At 46.6% G+C, this 14555-nt stretch overlaps 1 protein-coding gene across 3 annotated transcripts in view; it reads right to left on the bottom strand.

The window, feature by feature from the left end:
- The window catches only part of MATCAP2 (microtubule associated tyrosine carboxypeptidase 2), an 88028-nt gene that overhangs the window by 55084 nt on the left and 18389 nt on the right, over positions 1 to 14555 (bottom strand). The window contains exon 1 of one of the 3 annotated variants that reach the window (XM_077491665.1): positions 2139 to 2439. The exons of 1 other annotated variant lie outside the window; for it this stretch is intronic. In XM_077491665.1, the coding sequence (XP_077347791.1) occupies positions 2139 to 2160 (22 nt within the window). In that variant the 5' untranslated portion in view covers positions 2161 to 2439. Of the gene's footprint in view, positions 1 to 2138; positions 2440 to 14555 lie in introns of those variants that run through there. One more of the 3 variants, XM_077491663.1, reaches the window with a different exon arrangement.

Genomic DNA, 14555 nt, shown 5'->3' with positions numbered 1-14555 from the left:
GCACTGTTGCAACAATTTATTAACAATTACAATAGAAACTAGACAAAGGGTTTGGCCCTGTAAAATATTTTTTGATAGATAAATAGTACCATTTATATACAGCTCTACAGATCAGACTAAAATGAGAGACAAATGAGGAGGAAAGAGGAACAGAGGGACTTTGTGCCAAATGAGAGACAGTCCCTCCAAATCAGGGACAGTTGGGTGTTTTGCTAAGGTTATAGCAGCTGCCCATGTGCCAGTTTAGAGCCAAACCGATATCTCTTCTCTCTATGCCTCAGTGACTCGCCAGCACATATGGCCTATCCTGCTCACACATTTTATCTTGCTTGCTATCTAAATGATACACAAATCTGCACTGCTAAACTTTTCTGAGGAATCATAAAAGAACAGCATGAGTTCAGTGTGGATGCATAAAATGTATAAGAAACTTATCATTAGCCAGGCTTGCAATAGGGTTGAGACCTGCCCGGGATTCACCTAGACAGTTTGGGTTTTGAATCATGTGTCTGGGTTTCAGTCCGCCTGAAACCCAGACACAATATTCAGACAGGAATGTGGCTTAGAACTGGGCCTGATAGGAGGGTGAAGGGGCACTATGCATGCTGCATTACTATTTTCTTTGGAGCGCCCAAAGGTGTCCCAGTTCTGTTACAATCCTATAGTGCAGGGGTCTCCAAACTTCGTAAACAAAGGGCCAGTTTACTGTCTTTCAGACGCCGGACTGTGGCCAGCGGCAATAGAACATTCTTCTGATATCAGAGTAAACAGTGCCAAATCTTTTGTATTAGGTGGAGGAATACCACCCAATTGTTGGTGTCAGTGGAAGAAATGGCACTCCATTGTTGATGTCAGTGGCAGGAATTATGCCACATTTTTGGTGTCAGAGGGCAGAATAGTGTCTCATATCAGTGGGATGAATAGTGCCCCAAAGGGCCGGATAAAGTCAAGCCTAGGGCCACAGTTTGGAGACCCCTACTATAGTGTATGATAAAAGCTGTGCACTGCTAAAGCGTTCGGGTTTGGCTTGAAGAAAAAGTGGCAACACTAGTTTTTCAATTGCAAAACACATGAAAAAAATGTTTTCATCTGACATTCCTGTCAAAACATGTAATTGGAGAAACATATAGGCAGCCATTGCTGACCTAAAATATTTCTGAAAATACTAGCTTTTCTGGCTTCAACACTTTGAATCAAATCTTTGAGTCACAGCCCTGGAACGAATACTGTATGCAAGTAGTCAAGTGAGAGCTCCTGGCTTCCATAAGAGCTGTAGCTGGTCATTGTTTTTCTGCGTTTGCCATGCGTTTGAAATAAACATCAAACGCAGGTCAAGAGATTCCTATTTACTTCAATGGTGTAGTGTGGATGACAGCTGAGAATGACCTTGCCCTGCTTTGTTTTGTATTCCTTTGGACACAGCAGGTCCTCCTAAGACACGTTTGCCCACCAGGCAAATACATTGAGCGCAAACCCTTTTGCTGCATTCATGTTCAAATGCACACATTTCAGCAGCCTGAGCATGAAACAAAAAAAAGCATCAATGCCTGTCTATACAAACCTTAATAGTTTTGGGGCACTGGCTTACAGTACTGAATCTAGAGGATCAGGATGACGACTGAGCAACCAGCAAGCAAGAGAAATCAACAAACGCACTTACATATTTTTCTGTAACTAAAAATATTAATATCATCAGAGAGCTAAATGAAAGTCTGAAGAATTAGTTTTAAAGTCCCACTGCATAAAAAAAAAAAAATGTAATCACGACCCTCAAATATGTTGGATCGGGAGCGATCTAGCTTGATTGTTGGTCGCATTGTAATGAGAGTAACGTCTCATTACATCATCTCACCTGCAATTCTGTTCCATCTATATGTATATATTTAATTTTACGTCAGTGGCAAGGTGGGGAAAAGTAGTCCTACCCTCCCGAATGGTTGACATTACTGTGCTTTTAAGAATGAATGGCTAAGCGCAATGCCTTTTAAATATGCTGCACTGCGTCAGCTAACAGGGCTGTAAACAAGCAAAAACAGCAACATTTTAAACAGGAGAATAGACAGAAAGAAAATCATTATAAATGATATATGTGACAATTATATCTTTTTAAGAGCACGTATATCTTCATATCTACTCACCAGTAACGCAGATGGATTCCATCGTGTTTCCTTAATAAATACAGTGCAACTTCTGTATTATGATGCCTCTGCTAAGGATAACTACCGTTACCGGGAGACTTGACAGAGAGCCAGCATTTTACTAAATGCTGCTAGTTGGTCGATGAGTCTGGTGCATTGCATTAAAATTTCTGGTATATTTCCAAAGGCATATAGACAGATGGGGAGCCTGACTCTTCTCTGACATTCAGCCTGTGGCTATTGTTCCTCTCCCATTGACAACAGGGGCAGCTTCATGCTGGAGTGGTTTGAAGCTCTACCTTGGTCGCCATGGCAACAACTAGCTGCACGTCACACACCAAATGAACAGGAATTAATTCTGTGAGTGAACTTTTAGCAGCAGTGTGCGCGAGCAGAGTTCACACACCATATAGTATGTTACCCAAATAGTAGGTAAAAGGGCCATTTAAGCCCTCATTCACACCATATGTGCATAAAGACTGATGGAAAAAACATGCATATTTGTCTTGCATAGACTTTTAACAACCTGTGCAGAGACGTGTGCTTTTCTTTTTTTGTAATTGTTTATTTTAAATTTTCAACATCATACAGAAGAAAATATACATGAGATATGAATATTAACGTATCAAGAATGCAGGTATACTTTGATTACAAGGCATACAAAATCTAAACCTATAAAGGCATAGCGATGTGATTAAAGTAGTAATCTTCCACCGTATCTTTAAGGGGGTTATAGACAGAATCTGTAAACAGACTATGTAACATCAAAGAGAGCTTTAAGGAAAAAATAAAAAATAGATTTCAGACCTTCTCTCGGGGACATGTATGTATCCAGGTTTATCTAAGTAGGAGCAATCTCATCAGAACCATATGTAGACTCATCCCATGTTGACCAAATTTTAGAAAATTTCTGCATCTTATCCTCCACTACGGCCGTCAAGTGTTCCATTCTGCGTATGTCAGCTACAGTGGTGATCAATTGCGGAAGTGTAGGTGGAGAGGTGGACAACCATAACCTGGGTATGACCCTTTTAGCAGCCAATAAGATAAAGGACAACAATCTGCGCAAGGCCTTAGAAATACCAGAGAAAGGGAGGCCTAGCAGATAATGCATGGGCGTCAGGGGAATAGGAGTGCCAGCCAGTGTTTCTAACAGATTTTGGACTTGGAGCCAAAACTGGTGGACTAGGGGGCAGTCCCAAAAAATATGGTAGTGAGAGCCGACTTCCCCACCACATCTCCAGCATTGTTTCGAAATTAACCTGTTACGGGCATGTAGAATATCTGGAGTCCTATACCAGTGCATTAGAACTTTGTAAGCAGTTTCCTTGTGGGTCACACATCGAGATATTCTGGAAGTGTGCTCCCATATGTTCCCCCAGTCCACCAGGGAAATATCGTGTTGTAGAATCTGAGACCATTTCCTCATGTAGTGGTGGGTGTTCACCGTCATAGGTATGGCGTCATGTAATATCGTGTAAATAGTAGAGATCAGTCTGGGTTCGTAAGGACCCTTAGCACATAGGCTCTCAAAGTCTGTGGGTTTGTCCAGAGTCAGAGAGGGGGACCTGATAGAGAAAAAGTGTCTGATCTGTAAGTATGAATGTAGAAGCCTTTGGGGGATCTGGTGTTGCTTTTGCAAGGTGGGAAAAGTCAATAAATGGCGTGTCGCCGGGTTAACAAAGTGTCGGAGTTGAAAGAGTCCCGCTTGGGTCCATGGTAGCATACGATCATAGGACAGGCTATCTGGGATGTCTGGGTTAAATAGGATATTTAAAAGCGGTGGACACGGTGAGGATAGGGAAAAGCGGTCATTGCACCTTTTCCAGATATTCAACGTGAACAACATGGGGGCTAGGCATATGTGCCGTAATTGGGGCATATGAAGGGCAGTAGAAGGCCAAAGCATATAGCAAGGATGTACCGGGGCTGTAACACTCATTTCTATTTCTGACCATCTATTTGGGGCCTTCCGGGAGGTCCAGGAGGTAAGAACTCTCAGGTGTGTGGCATAATAGTATTTAATGAAATCTGGGCCTCCGAGCCCCCCCCTATTCCTCCGAGCCAGGACCACTGTCCCCGCTAACCTGTGGGAAGCGTTATTCCAAACAAAACGGAGGCTTCTCCTTTGAAGGGATTTCAACTGTGACATAGGGATAGCCACAGGTAGAGTTTCAAACAAATATAATAACTTAGGGAGGATAGACATTTTAAGGACATTGATTCGGCCCAACAGGGATAGGGGAAGAGATGTCCAGTATGTCAGCAAGCGATTAATTTCTGAGAACAGGGGGGGGAAATTGGCCTTATATAAAGTATCATAGGAAGCAGTAATGCGAACCCCCAGGTATTTAAGTGAGTGAGGACACCAGTGGTAATTATACTTACTTTGAAGCGAAGATAAGAGGGACGGGGTTATGTTTACAGGTAATGCTTCGGTTTTAGTATCATTAATTTTGAAACCCGAGAGGCTACCAAAAGTGGATAGTAGGTGGTGAAGGTGTGGTAGGGATGTGTGCGGGTGGGTGAGAGTTAGGAGGACATCGTCCGCGAATAAGGATATTTTATATTCTGCGTTGCGGAGGCAGACTCCTTTAATATCTGAACATTCCCGTATAGCCGCAGCTAGGGGTTCCAGACTGAGGATAAAGAGCAATGGCGATAGAGGGCAACCCTGTCTCGTACCGTTGCTAAGGGAAAACGGACGGGACAGATGGGAGGAGAGTTGTACCTGGGAGGTGGGCTTCGAGTATAGGGCTTGGAGGGCGTGAATAAAGGGGCCTGAAAATCCAAAGTGGTTTAGTATCGCAAACATAAATGGCCAGCTAAGGCGGTCAAATGCCTTTTGGGCATCTAAACTGAGTATCAAAGCGGGGTTTTTAGTTTTAGTAAGCAGGTCTATAAGGTCAATTGTGCGGCGGGTATTGTCCCCCGCATGTCTTGTGGGAACGAAACCCACCTGATCTCTATGGATCAACGCTGGCAGTAGTAGAGAGAGCCTGTTCGCTAGAATCTTGGTAAAGATTTTGTAATCAGAGTTCAATAAGGCTATGGGACGATAATTGTCAGGGAGGGAAGGATCCTTATCTGGTTTAGGGATAGTGGTTATGACTGCATGTAGGAACGAGGGGTGTGGTATTGTGCCCTGGAGCAGTGAGGAGAATAGGGTCAGCAGGTGTGGGGACAGGGATTCTAGGAACGTCTTATAATAGGAGTATGGAAGGCCATCTGGTCCTGGGGCCTTATGTGTGGGGAGATGTTTAATTACGTCAACTAGTTCGTCATTGGAGATAGGTTGGTTTAAGGAGGAGCGTTGCTCTGGTGAGAGTTTTGGGAGGTGAATAGATGATAGGAAGGAGTCCAACCTGTCTTGTGGGAACTGATCCTGTGTGCCCGTGTTCAGGCAGTTGTAAAGTTTGTTATAATATTCTCTGAATACTCCGGACATGGTCTGAGGGCAGTGCGTTGGTGTACCGTCTGATTGCATTATATAATCAGGAATGGATAAAAAGGGCCGGGGCTTAAGTTTGTGGACAAGCATCCTATGTGGTTTGTCTGCAAACTCATAGAACTTTCGCTTAGACCATAACATTGATTTTGAAATGTCTTTTGCGTCTATAGCCTTAATGTGGTTGCGAATAGTAGTCACTGCACGCAAGCGATCCACCGTAGGGGAGCGGAGTAACCGCGCCTCCGCGACCTGCAGCTGGGCCACAAGCTCCACCCTCAGCCTAACAGAGTCCCGCTTCAGACGTGAGCCAGCTGAGATGCATTCCCCCCTAAAAACTGCCTTGTGGGCCTCCCACACAGTAGATATATCTGAAATGGAGCCTACATTGAGATGGAAAAACTCCTCCAATCTCTTGAGCAGTCTATCTTTGGTTTCAGCATGTCGCAATAAAGACTCATTCAGTCTCCAGTGGCAAGTTTTAGGTGATGCGTTATGGAGCGTCACATTGAGAGTGATGGGAGCGTGATCAGACCACGTGATAGGCTCTATTTCAGAAGATACCACATTGGGTAGCAAGGGTGCAGTTATTAGAAAGTGGTCCAGTCGGGAATACAATTTATGTGGGGGGGAGAAAAAAGTGTATTGGCGATGGGTGGGATGTTTCACTCTCCATGCATCAAAGAGATTGTGGGAGCGGATTAGTTTGCGAAAGGAGGTGGACAGTTTAAGAGTTTGGAGGGACGGGGTTTGTTGAGAGAGTGCTAATCTATCCCTACCAGGGGACATACACATGTTGAAATCCCCGCCTATGATTGCGAAAGGCTGAGAGAAGGAGCGCAGCCGATCCAATACTCTAGTGAGGAAGCCAATTTGTCCCGTATTAGGGGCATAAATATTAGTTAAGGTAAAGGAGGTGTTCAGGTGAGAACAGTTCAGGAGTATAAACCGACCTTGGGGATCTAGGATCGAAGCAAGGATCCGTATAGGGCATGAACGTTTAATCAAAATGGCTACTCCAGCCTTCCCAGATGGGCTGGAGGCCATAAAAACAGTAGGGTACAGCTTGGAGGCAAATTTAAATGAGCCCTCCGGGCGGAAGTGCGTCTCCTGAACCATTATCACATCAGCCCCTGAGGATTTGAATTCCCGCAGGGCTAGCCAGCGTTTTCTTAAGGAATTCAAGCCCTTAACATTACAGGAAAATATTTTTAGAGCCATAATACATTCATGGAATAATTAGCAGATGATATTGGAATCTGGTACATGTGGTTGGAGTGCTCTGATCTAAGGAGGTCTGGAAGAGGCATATACACATCAGCATTTCCTAGTAACATAAAATTGTATGTCAAGTTTACAACCTGCAGCGACATGTAAGAACCAGGACAGGTCAAAAAAGGACCTGGTAAAAACTTTGAAAAATTGAAAAAAATAACCTGAGTAAAATATAGAGAGACAAAAATGAAGAGACAAAAAACAAAAAACATAAAACATGTATCTTGAAAGCCTGAAGGATATAAAATCTTCAGGGAGCCAAGGCAGAATACCTTGGACCTATAAAGGGACATAACAAACATTTGGAGTGGTAAACTATGTACCGCTCCCGCAAAGAATGATTAACCTCGGACTCTTAACATTTGAACAGTGGTCAGACATATCACCATCGACTGGGAGTACAATACCAGCTGGAGGGGCCCCGCGGGGGGGGGGGGGGGGGGAGGAGGAGGCTCGTTGAGCACTACAGAAATGGGAGAGATTTAAAGTTAGGGGGATGGTCCCCGACGAGTTCCTGAAGAGGTCCGATAGGTTCCTGGAAACCAAGGGTAAGGAGGTGCAATTCTGACAGGCGCCGGAACTTCAGGCAGGTTGTTTAGGCACGTTGGGGCGTTGCGGTGTGGAGAAGCCTCTCTGATGTCTCCGACGGACTGGGGTCCAAATTGCCGTAGGGGCTTGGAGAGGTTTGGGGGCCAGAGCGGGCGGGGGGAGTTGGAGGTCCTCTTCCGGGACAGGTGGGAGGCCCAAATTGCGAATGAAGGCCTCACATTCATGCAATTCTCTGATAGAGTATTGTGTGCCATCTTTGGATGCTGACAGCCGGAAAGGGAAACCCCATCTGTAGGGGATTTGGTGCAGTTGGAGGTGTGCAGTGATTGGTCGGAGGTTGCGCCTTTTGGCCAAGGTGATGGGAGAAAGGTCGCTGAAGATCTGGATCTTAGAGCCTTTGAAATCGATGCGATTTTTATTGCGTGTGGCTGCAGTTAAAGCTTCCTTGCTGTCATAATAGTGGAAACGGACTATAATGTCCCTTGGATTGGATCCAGGAGGAGGTTTAGGGGCCAAAGATCTATGGGCTCTGTCTAGACGCCAATCGATATCTGGTATGTGCGGAGCCAGAGTGACAAACAGATCAAGCAAGTATACCCGCAACTCCTTATCACTGACTGTTTCAGGGACTCCACGAATCCTCACGTTTGAGCGACGTTCTCTATTTTCCAAATCTTCTTGTTGTAGTTGTATTTGGGAGACTGTGTGTTTAAGAAATGCGTTTTCGTCCTCCAATACGTGCATGTATTGCACATTCTCATCAAATTTAGATTCCAAAGTGGCAGTACGCTCTCCAAGCTGGTCGATCTCTCCCCTAAGCTCCCGAGCAAGCTTTCCAACCTCTGTAGCTATATTGCGTGTCAAATCCTGTAGGAGTGTCTGTAGTTTCAGGTCCAGGACCGTTACCGTAATTGCTTCGGCAGGATTTGTTTGCTGGGTAGAGCCACCTTTGTGAAGAGAACTAGGTGTGGAGGGCAGGGGGTCGATGGCCTCTAGTGGTTCTGCCAACGTGTGTAAGGCTGGAGATTGCGATCTGTGTAGGTATCGCTCCATGACGTGTGCAGGACGGGAGGTCGATGGCGGGATAAAGCCTTGATATATATTCTTTTGAAAACCAACTTTGCCCATGTAGTATCCGGAGGGGTCCGGGGGGCAGCTGATAATGACCCTGTGTATGTGAGAGCTTATGAAGCGGTGCAGGGTCCCTTAGGAAAGGAGCGGTATATTAAGCCATACTAAGACATGGTGTCAGCGTTGTTAGTCGCCCATGAGTTCTGCTAGTTTGCGCTGCTTCCAACAACTGAAATTATGAAAGTCTCAGGAGAAGGGGGGTATGTCTCTTTAGGGGCTTGTTGAAGAGGCCGTGTAGGGAGAGCTGACTGGTGAATAGATGACTCCCGTGAACTGACCATAGCTGTCCGCCTTGATGGTCAAACAATTTCACCCCGATCAGGGGGGGGGGGCTCCTGGAATGGTCCACGGAGACTCCTAGCGGGGATGATGGAGGCCAAGCCAGGTGTAGCCTGGAGAAGGGGCCTTAGCCGGAGCTCTAACCCACTAGGGCGGTAGTCAGGCTGTGGAGAGCCTGAACCCAGGAGGAGGCCGGGTCGGGGAGAGGGCCGTGGAGCCGTGGGGATGGGGAGAGTGTCCAGAACCCAGCAGGGTGAGGCCTGGGGAAAGCAAGGGCCCCCTGGGCTAAGACAGTGCCTCACCTGCAGTCCGTGGAGCTCACAATCACCGCCTCTACTTCAGCTGTCTAGGGATCTTGGAGTGTGGGGGGATGAGATGGCAGCTGTAGTGTCCAGGTTCCAGTAAGTAGGCCCCCTGCCAGGCGCTGGTGCAGGAAGGTGTGGTAACTGGCAGGCTTCACTGGGCCTCGTTAGGCCTCACCAGGCCGCATCCGCGGCAGACAGTCCGGTGATAGAGTCCAGAAAACACTGCACTAATGGTTTACAGGGAGAGTCCAGGCACAAAACAGGGTGCAGATTGGAGAGATGTGGGCCTCAGGAGGGTAGAAGGAGGAACTGGGTGCACCAAGATGGCCGCTGGTGGGGCCTAGAGCTTGTGCAGGACTTAGAGAGGCGTTCGGTCCAACAGCTATCCAGTGGGGGGCAGGCTGTACTGAGATTGGGGACAGTGTCCTCCCTAAAAGGATTTGCGAGACAGCTGCCAGAGGGGGTTTGCAAGAGAGCTGCTGTAGGCCTCGGGTGTACCAAGATGGCCGCCGGGTCTCACCTCTCAGGGTGTAGTGCTGGATCCTCTCCTGACCTCCGACGGGCGATCATCAGTCCCCTGTCCCAGGCGGGGGAGTCCTGTGCCCGGTGGACAAGGATGGACGAAGATGCTGAGAGGCCTCGGCGGAGCTCAGCAAAGGCACGTCCGTCCACCTCAACTTCCGGTCACGCCCCCGACGTGTGCTTTTCTAATGTAGGCCTCTGCAGGGACACAAAGAAAACAATTGTTTTCTATGTGCCCTGTTCACACCATAACATTGCTGTTACACAAAAACATTTCTACGTAGAAACAAAACCTGCACCTGAACCTTGTGCAACGCACTCCTGAACCTTGCACTCTGTACAGTGCACTCCTGAGTCTTGCACCCTGTGCAACGCACTACTGAACCTTGTACCCTGTACAATGCACTCCTGAACCTTGCACTCTGTACAATACACTCCTGAACCTTGCACTCTGTACAACACACTCCTGAACCTTGTACCCTGTACAACGCACTCCTGAACCTTGCACTCTGTACAATACACTCCTGAACCTTGCACTCTGTACAACGCATTCGTGAACCTTGCACCCTGTACAACGCACTCCTGAACCTTGCACTCTGTACAGTGCACTCCTGAGTCTTGCACCCTGTGCAACGCACTCCTGAACCTTGTACCCTGTACAACGCACTCCTGAACCTTGCACTCTGTACAATACACTCCTGAACCTTGCACTCTGTACAACGCACTCCTGAACCTTGCACTCTGTACAATACACTCCTGAACCTTGCACTCTGTACAACGCACTCCTGAACCTTGTACCCTGTACAACGCACTCCTGAACCTTGCACTCTGTACAATACACTCCTGAACCTTGCACTCTGTACAACGCATTCGTGAACCTTGCACCCTGTACAACACACTCCTGAACCTTGTACCCTGTACAACGCACTCCTGAACCTTGCACTCTGTACAATACACTCCTGAACCTTGCACTCTGTACAACGCATTCATGAACCTTGCACCCTGTACAACGCACTCCTGAACCTTGCACTCTGTACAGTGCACTCCTGAGTCTTGCACCCTGTGCAACGCACTCCTGAACCTTGTACCCTGTACAACGCACTCCTGAACCTTGCACTCTGTACAATACACTCCTGAACCTTGCACTCTGTACAACGCACTCCTGAACCTTGCACTCTGTACAATACACTCCTGAACCTTGCACTCTGTACAACGCACTCCTGAACCTTGTACCCTGTACAACGCACTCCTGAACCTTGCACTCTGTACAATACACTCCTGAACCTTGCACTCTGTACAACGCATTCGTGAACCTTGCACCCTGTACAACGCACTCCTGAACCTTGTACCCTGTACAACGCACTCCTGAACCTTGCACTCTGTACAATACACTCCTGAACCTTGCACTCTGTACAACGCATTCGTGAACCTTGCACCCTGTACAACGCACTCCTGAACCTTGCACTCTGTACAGTGCACTCCTGAGTCTTGCACCCTGTGCAACGCACTCCTGAACCTTGTACCCTGTACAACGCACTCCTGAACCTTGCACCCTGTGCAATGCACTCCTAAACCTTGCACTCTGTACAACGCATTTGTGAACCTTGCACCCTGTGCAAAGCACTCCTGAACCTTGTACCCTGTACAACGCACTCCTGAACCTTGCACTCTGTGCAACGCATTCCTGAACCTTGCACCCTGTGCAAAGCACTCCTAAACCTTGCACCCTGTACAATGCACTCCTGTACCTTGCACTCTGTGTAACGCATTCCTGAACCTTGCACTCCGTACAATGCATTCCTGAACCTTGCACTCTGTACAATGCATTTCTGAACCTTTCACCCTGTATGAAATGCACTCCTGAACCTTGAACTCAGTACAACGCACTCCTGAAACTTGCACTCTGTACAACGCACTCCTGAACCTTGCACCCTGTACAACGCACTTCTTGCACTCTGTACAACGCATTCCTGAACCTTGCACTCTGTACAATGCATTTCTGAACATTTCACCCTGTACAAAACGCACTCCTGAACCTTGCACTCTGTACAACGCACTCCTGAACTTTGAACTCTGTACAACGCATTCCTGAACTTTGCACTCTGTACAACGTACGCCTGACGTTTCTCCAGTTCTGTCTCTGTCTTGCCCCCTGCTCCTCTCTCCTGTGTCTCCCCCTCTGCATGCCTGAATAAGGTAGGAAGGGGCAGAGCTGTGGGGGGGGGGGGGCTCTGTAATGCAAAATGGGTCCAGAGGTATGGGGGGGGGTCTGTGTAAAGCAAAAGGTGTCCAGAGGTGTGGGAGGTGGTTGTGTAATCTAAACGGGTCCAGGGGTGTGGGGAGGCTTTGTAATGTAAAGGGATCCAGAGGTGTGGGGGGGCTGCGTAATGCAAAAGGGGTCCAGAGGTGTGGGGGCACAGTGTAATGTAAAGGGGTCCATAGGTGTGGGGGAGGCCTGTGTAATGTAAAGGGGTCCAGAGGTGTGGGGGGCCATGTAATGTAAAGGTGCAGAGGTGTTGCCCCATCAAAATGCTCTAATTGGTGTTAAACTCACCTTTAATCCAGCGCCGGGCAAAGCTCCCCGGGACTGATCTTCACACCCCCTTCTAATGTCGGAAGGGGGCGTCGTAGGATCAAATTTACCTTCAGGCTGAAGACCCTGGTCTTTTTCCTACCTAGCAACACCACTGCTGTCACGTATAATCGCCTAGAGGCGATTCAGTTCGCATTGTGCGCTATACAAGTATTTCATTCATTCATTCATTCATAAAAACTGCGCTATAAACCATGTATCCCTGAAAAATAAATAAACGGTTAGCAGCAATTCTTTTGTGTAACACAATCACAAACAGTAGATAGAAAATAAATAAGAATCCTGCTAAATAATAATTGTGAAGTCCATAGGTGAATCCATATGGATTATATTCATCTGTGAAAAAATGTCCACAAGCAATGTGATAATGAATCAATCTTTTTAATGGCAATGTCCATCATCCATCACCAAAAAGCACAGTGAATTCCCCACCAGCTGTAGAGACTGCTTACCAGCTCCTGTAGACCATCTTATTATTGGGGGTTGGTGTACATCTGTGGCTTAAAACCCAGTCGGAGCCTTTCTCCACATCTCAGGGTTTCTCCACACTTCCGATGTCACTCAATGAGTTGGATAGGAGTTGAGCACCAAAAAGAGACCAAAGGCTCCACATAGCATAAAATCCTTGGTGGGTTTATCATGTAATACAATTATAACACTCAAAGCAGTAAGTAAAAGCACCTTAAGTTTGGTGTGTCGGCCAGCACAAAACCAAACACATCTGTCGGAACATGAGAGAGATGGTGACATCAGCACATCGCTCCGCCCTTGTTTTCTATGTGTCCTGTTCACACCAAAACATTGCAGTCATGTGAGTTTTTTATCTTCTCAGAAAAATGCAACAAAAATTCTCTGCAAGGGCACAAACAACATTTTTTTTATGTGCCTTGTTAATGCCATAACATTGTGGTCCCATGAGGTTTTTTTCTGCGCATAAATATGTACCATAAATCCTCTGCAAGGGCACAGAAAAAAAAAACATTGTTTTCTATGTGCCCTGCAATGTTAATTTCATCATAACGAGGCTTGGCTAGGTTGCTATTTATATATTGATCTTTATATATTGTGGTGATAGGAAACTTTTCCTATGCACCAGAAGAAGTCCTATTGTGATGAAACTGGTCAGGCAAGGAACCGCTAATCTGCTACATTGCGATTTTTACTCTTTGTGAGCTTTTTAGCTTATATTTTGCTGCAGGTATTTTATTCTTATGCACTTCAGAGTTCCTCCGTTGATGTGCCAATAAAACACCTTTAAGGTTTTACAGTATCGGAGGCCCATTGTTTCTCATTCATTTTTTTGGGTAATGCCAGGCTGCCATGACGGTTTATTTTTAGTGTCGGAGAAACGGCTGGAGAGACATGGAGTGCTTGCACCATATTTCCTTTGGATGCCTTAACAACAGATGTATCAAGAGCACATTTGACCTTCCATAATTAGAGGGTCCACCATGCAGGTAAGGGTACACCTCGACTAAACGTTGGTGATGTCACTTGGTGGAGGATATCACTGGGTACTAGGGATGAGCCAAACCCCCCCCCCGGTTCGGTTCGCACCAGAACATTCGAAAGGACCCCAAATTCGAACGAACTTTAGAACCCCATTGAAGTCTATGGGACTCGAACGTTCGAAATTAAAAGTGCTAATTTTAACGGCTAATATGCAAGATACTGTCCTAAAAAGGGTTTGGGGACCTGGCTCCTGCCCCAAGGGACATGGGTCAATGCCTAAAATGTTTTTAAAAATGGCCGTATTGGCGGGAGCACTGATTTTAATGACGATTAAAGTGAAAAAAAAAATATTCCTTTAAATATGGTGCCTGAGGGGTGTCTGTAGTATGGGGCCTGCCCTATATGCTCTGCAGAAATGGCGGAACAAGGTGTTGGTTTTGCCACAACATTGTAAGCCCTCAAAGTGACTCTTGGTGGGCGCTGGAGCGCCCTGCTGTGAACGATTATATCAAGAATTGTAATTACATGCCATTGTTGAACAGTGGTAGAAAAATTGACCTTTGGTGGTTGTGGTGCTGGTGCCACAACACTATAAGTCCTCACAGTTACTCTGGGTGGGCACAGGAACGGGCCCTCCTGTGAAATATTATATCAAGAATTGTAATTACTAGTCCCTGTTAAACAGGGGCAGAAAAATTGGGCCTTAGGCACTGGTGCTGGTGCCACGACACTGCAACCTCTCCCATATACTCTTGTTTTATTGCAGGAATTAGCCCTGCTGCAAAGCATTGCATCAAAAAGTGTAATTAAACGCCCCTGTTAAACAGGGGCAGAAAAATTGGGCTGATGGCATCACCCAGAGC

Source organism: Lithobates pipiens, unplaced genomic scaffold (genome assembly GCF_037356315.1).
Source record: "Lithobates pipiens isolate NorthernLeopardFrog02 unplaced genomic scaffold, aLitPip1_a1.2 Scaffold_19, whole genome shotgun sequence".
NCBI lineage: Eukaryota > Metazoa > Chordata > Amphibia > Anura > Ranidae > Lithobates > Lithobates pipiens.
This window is presented reverse-complemented; position numbering and strand designations above follow the sequence as displayed.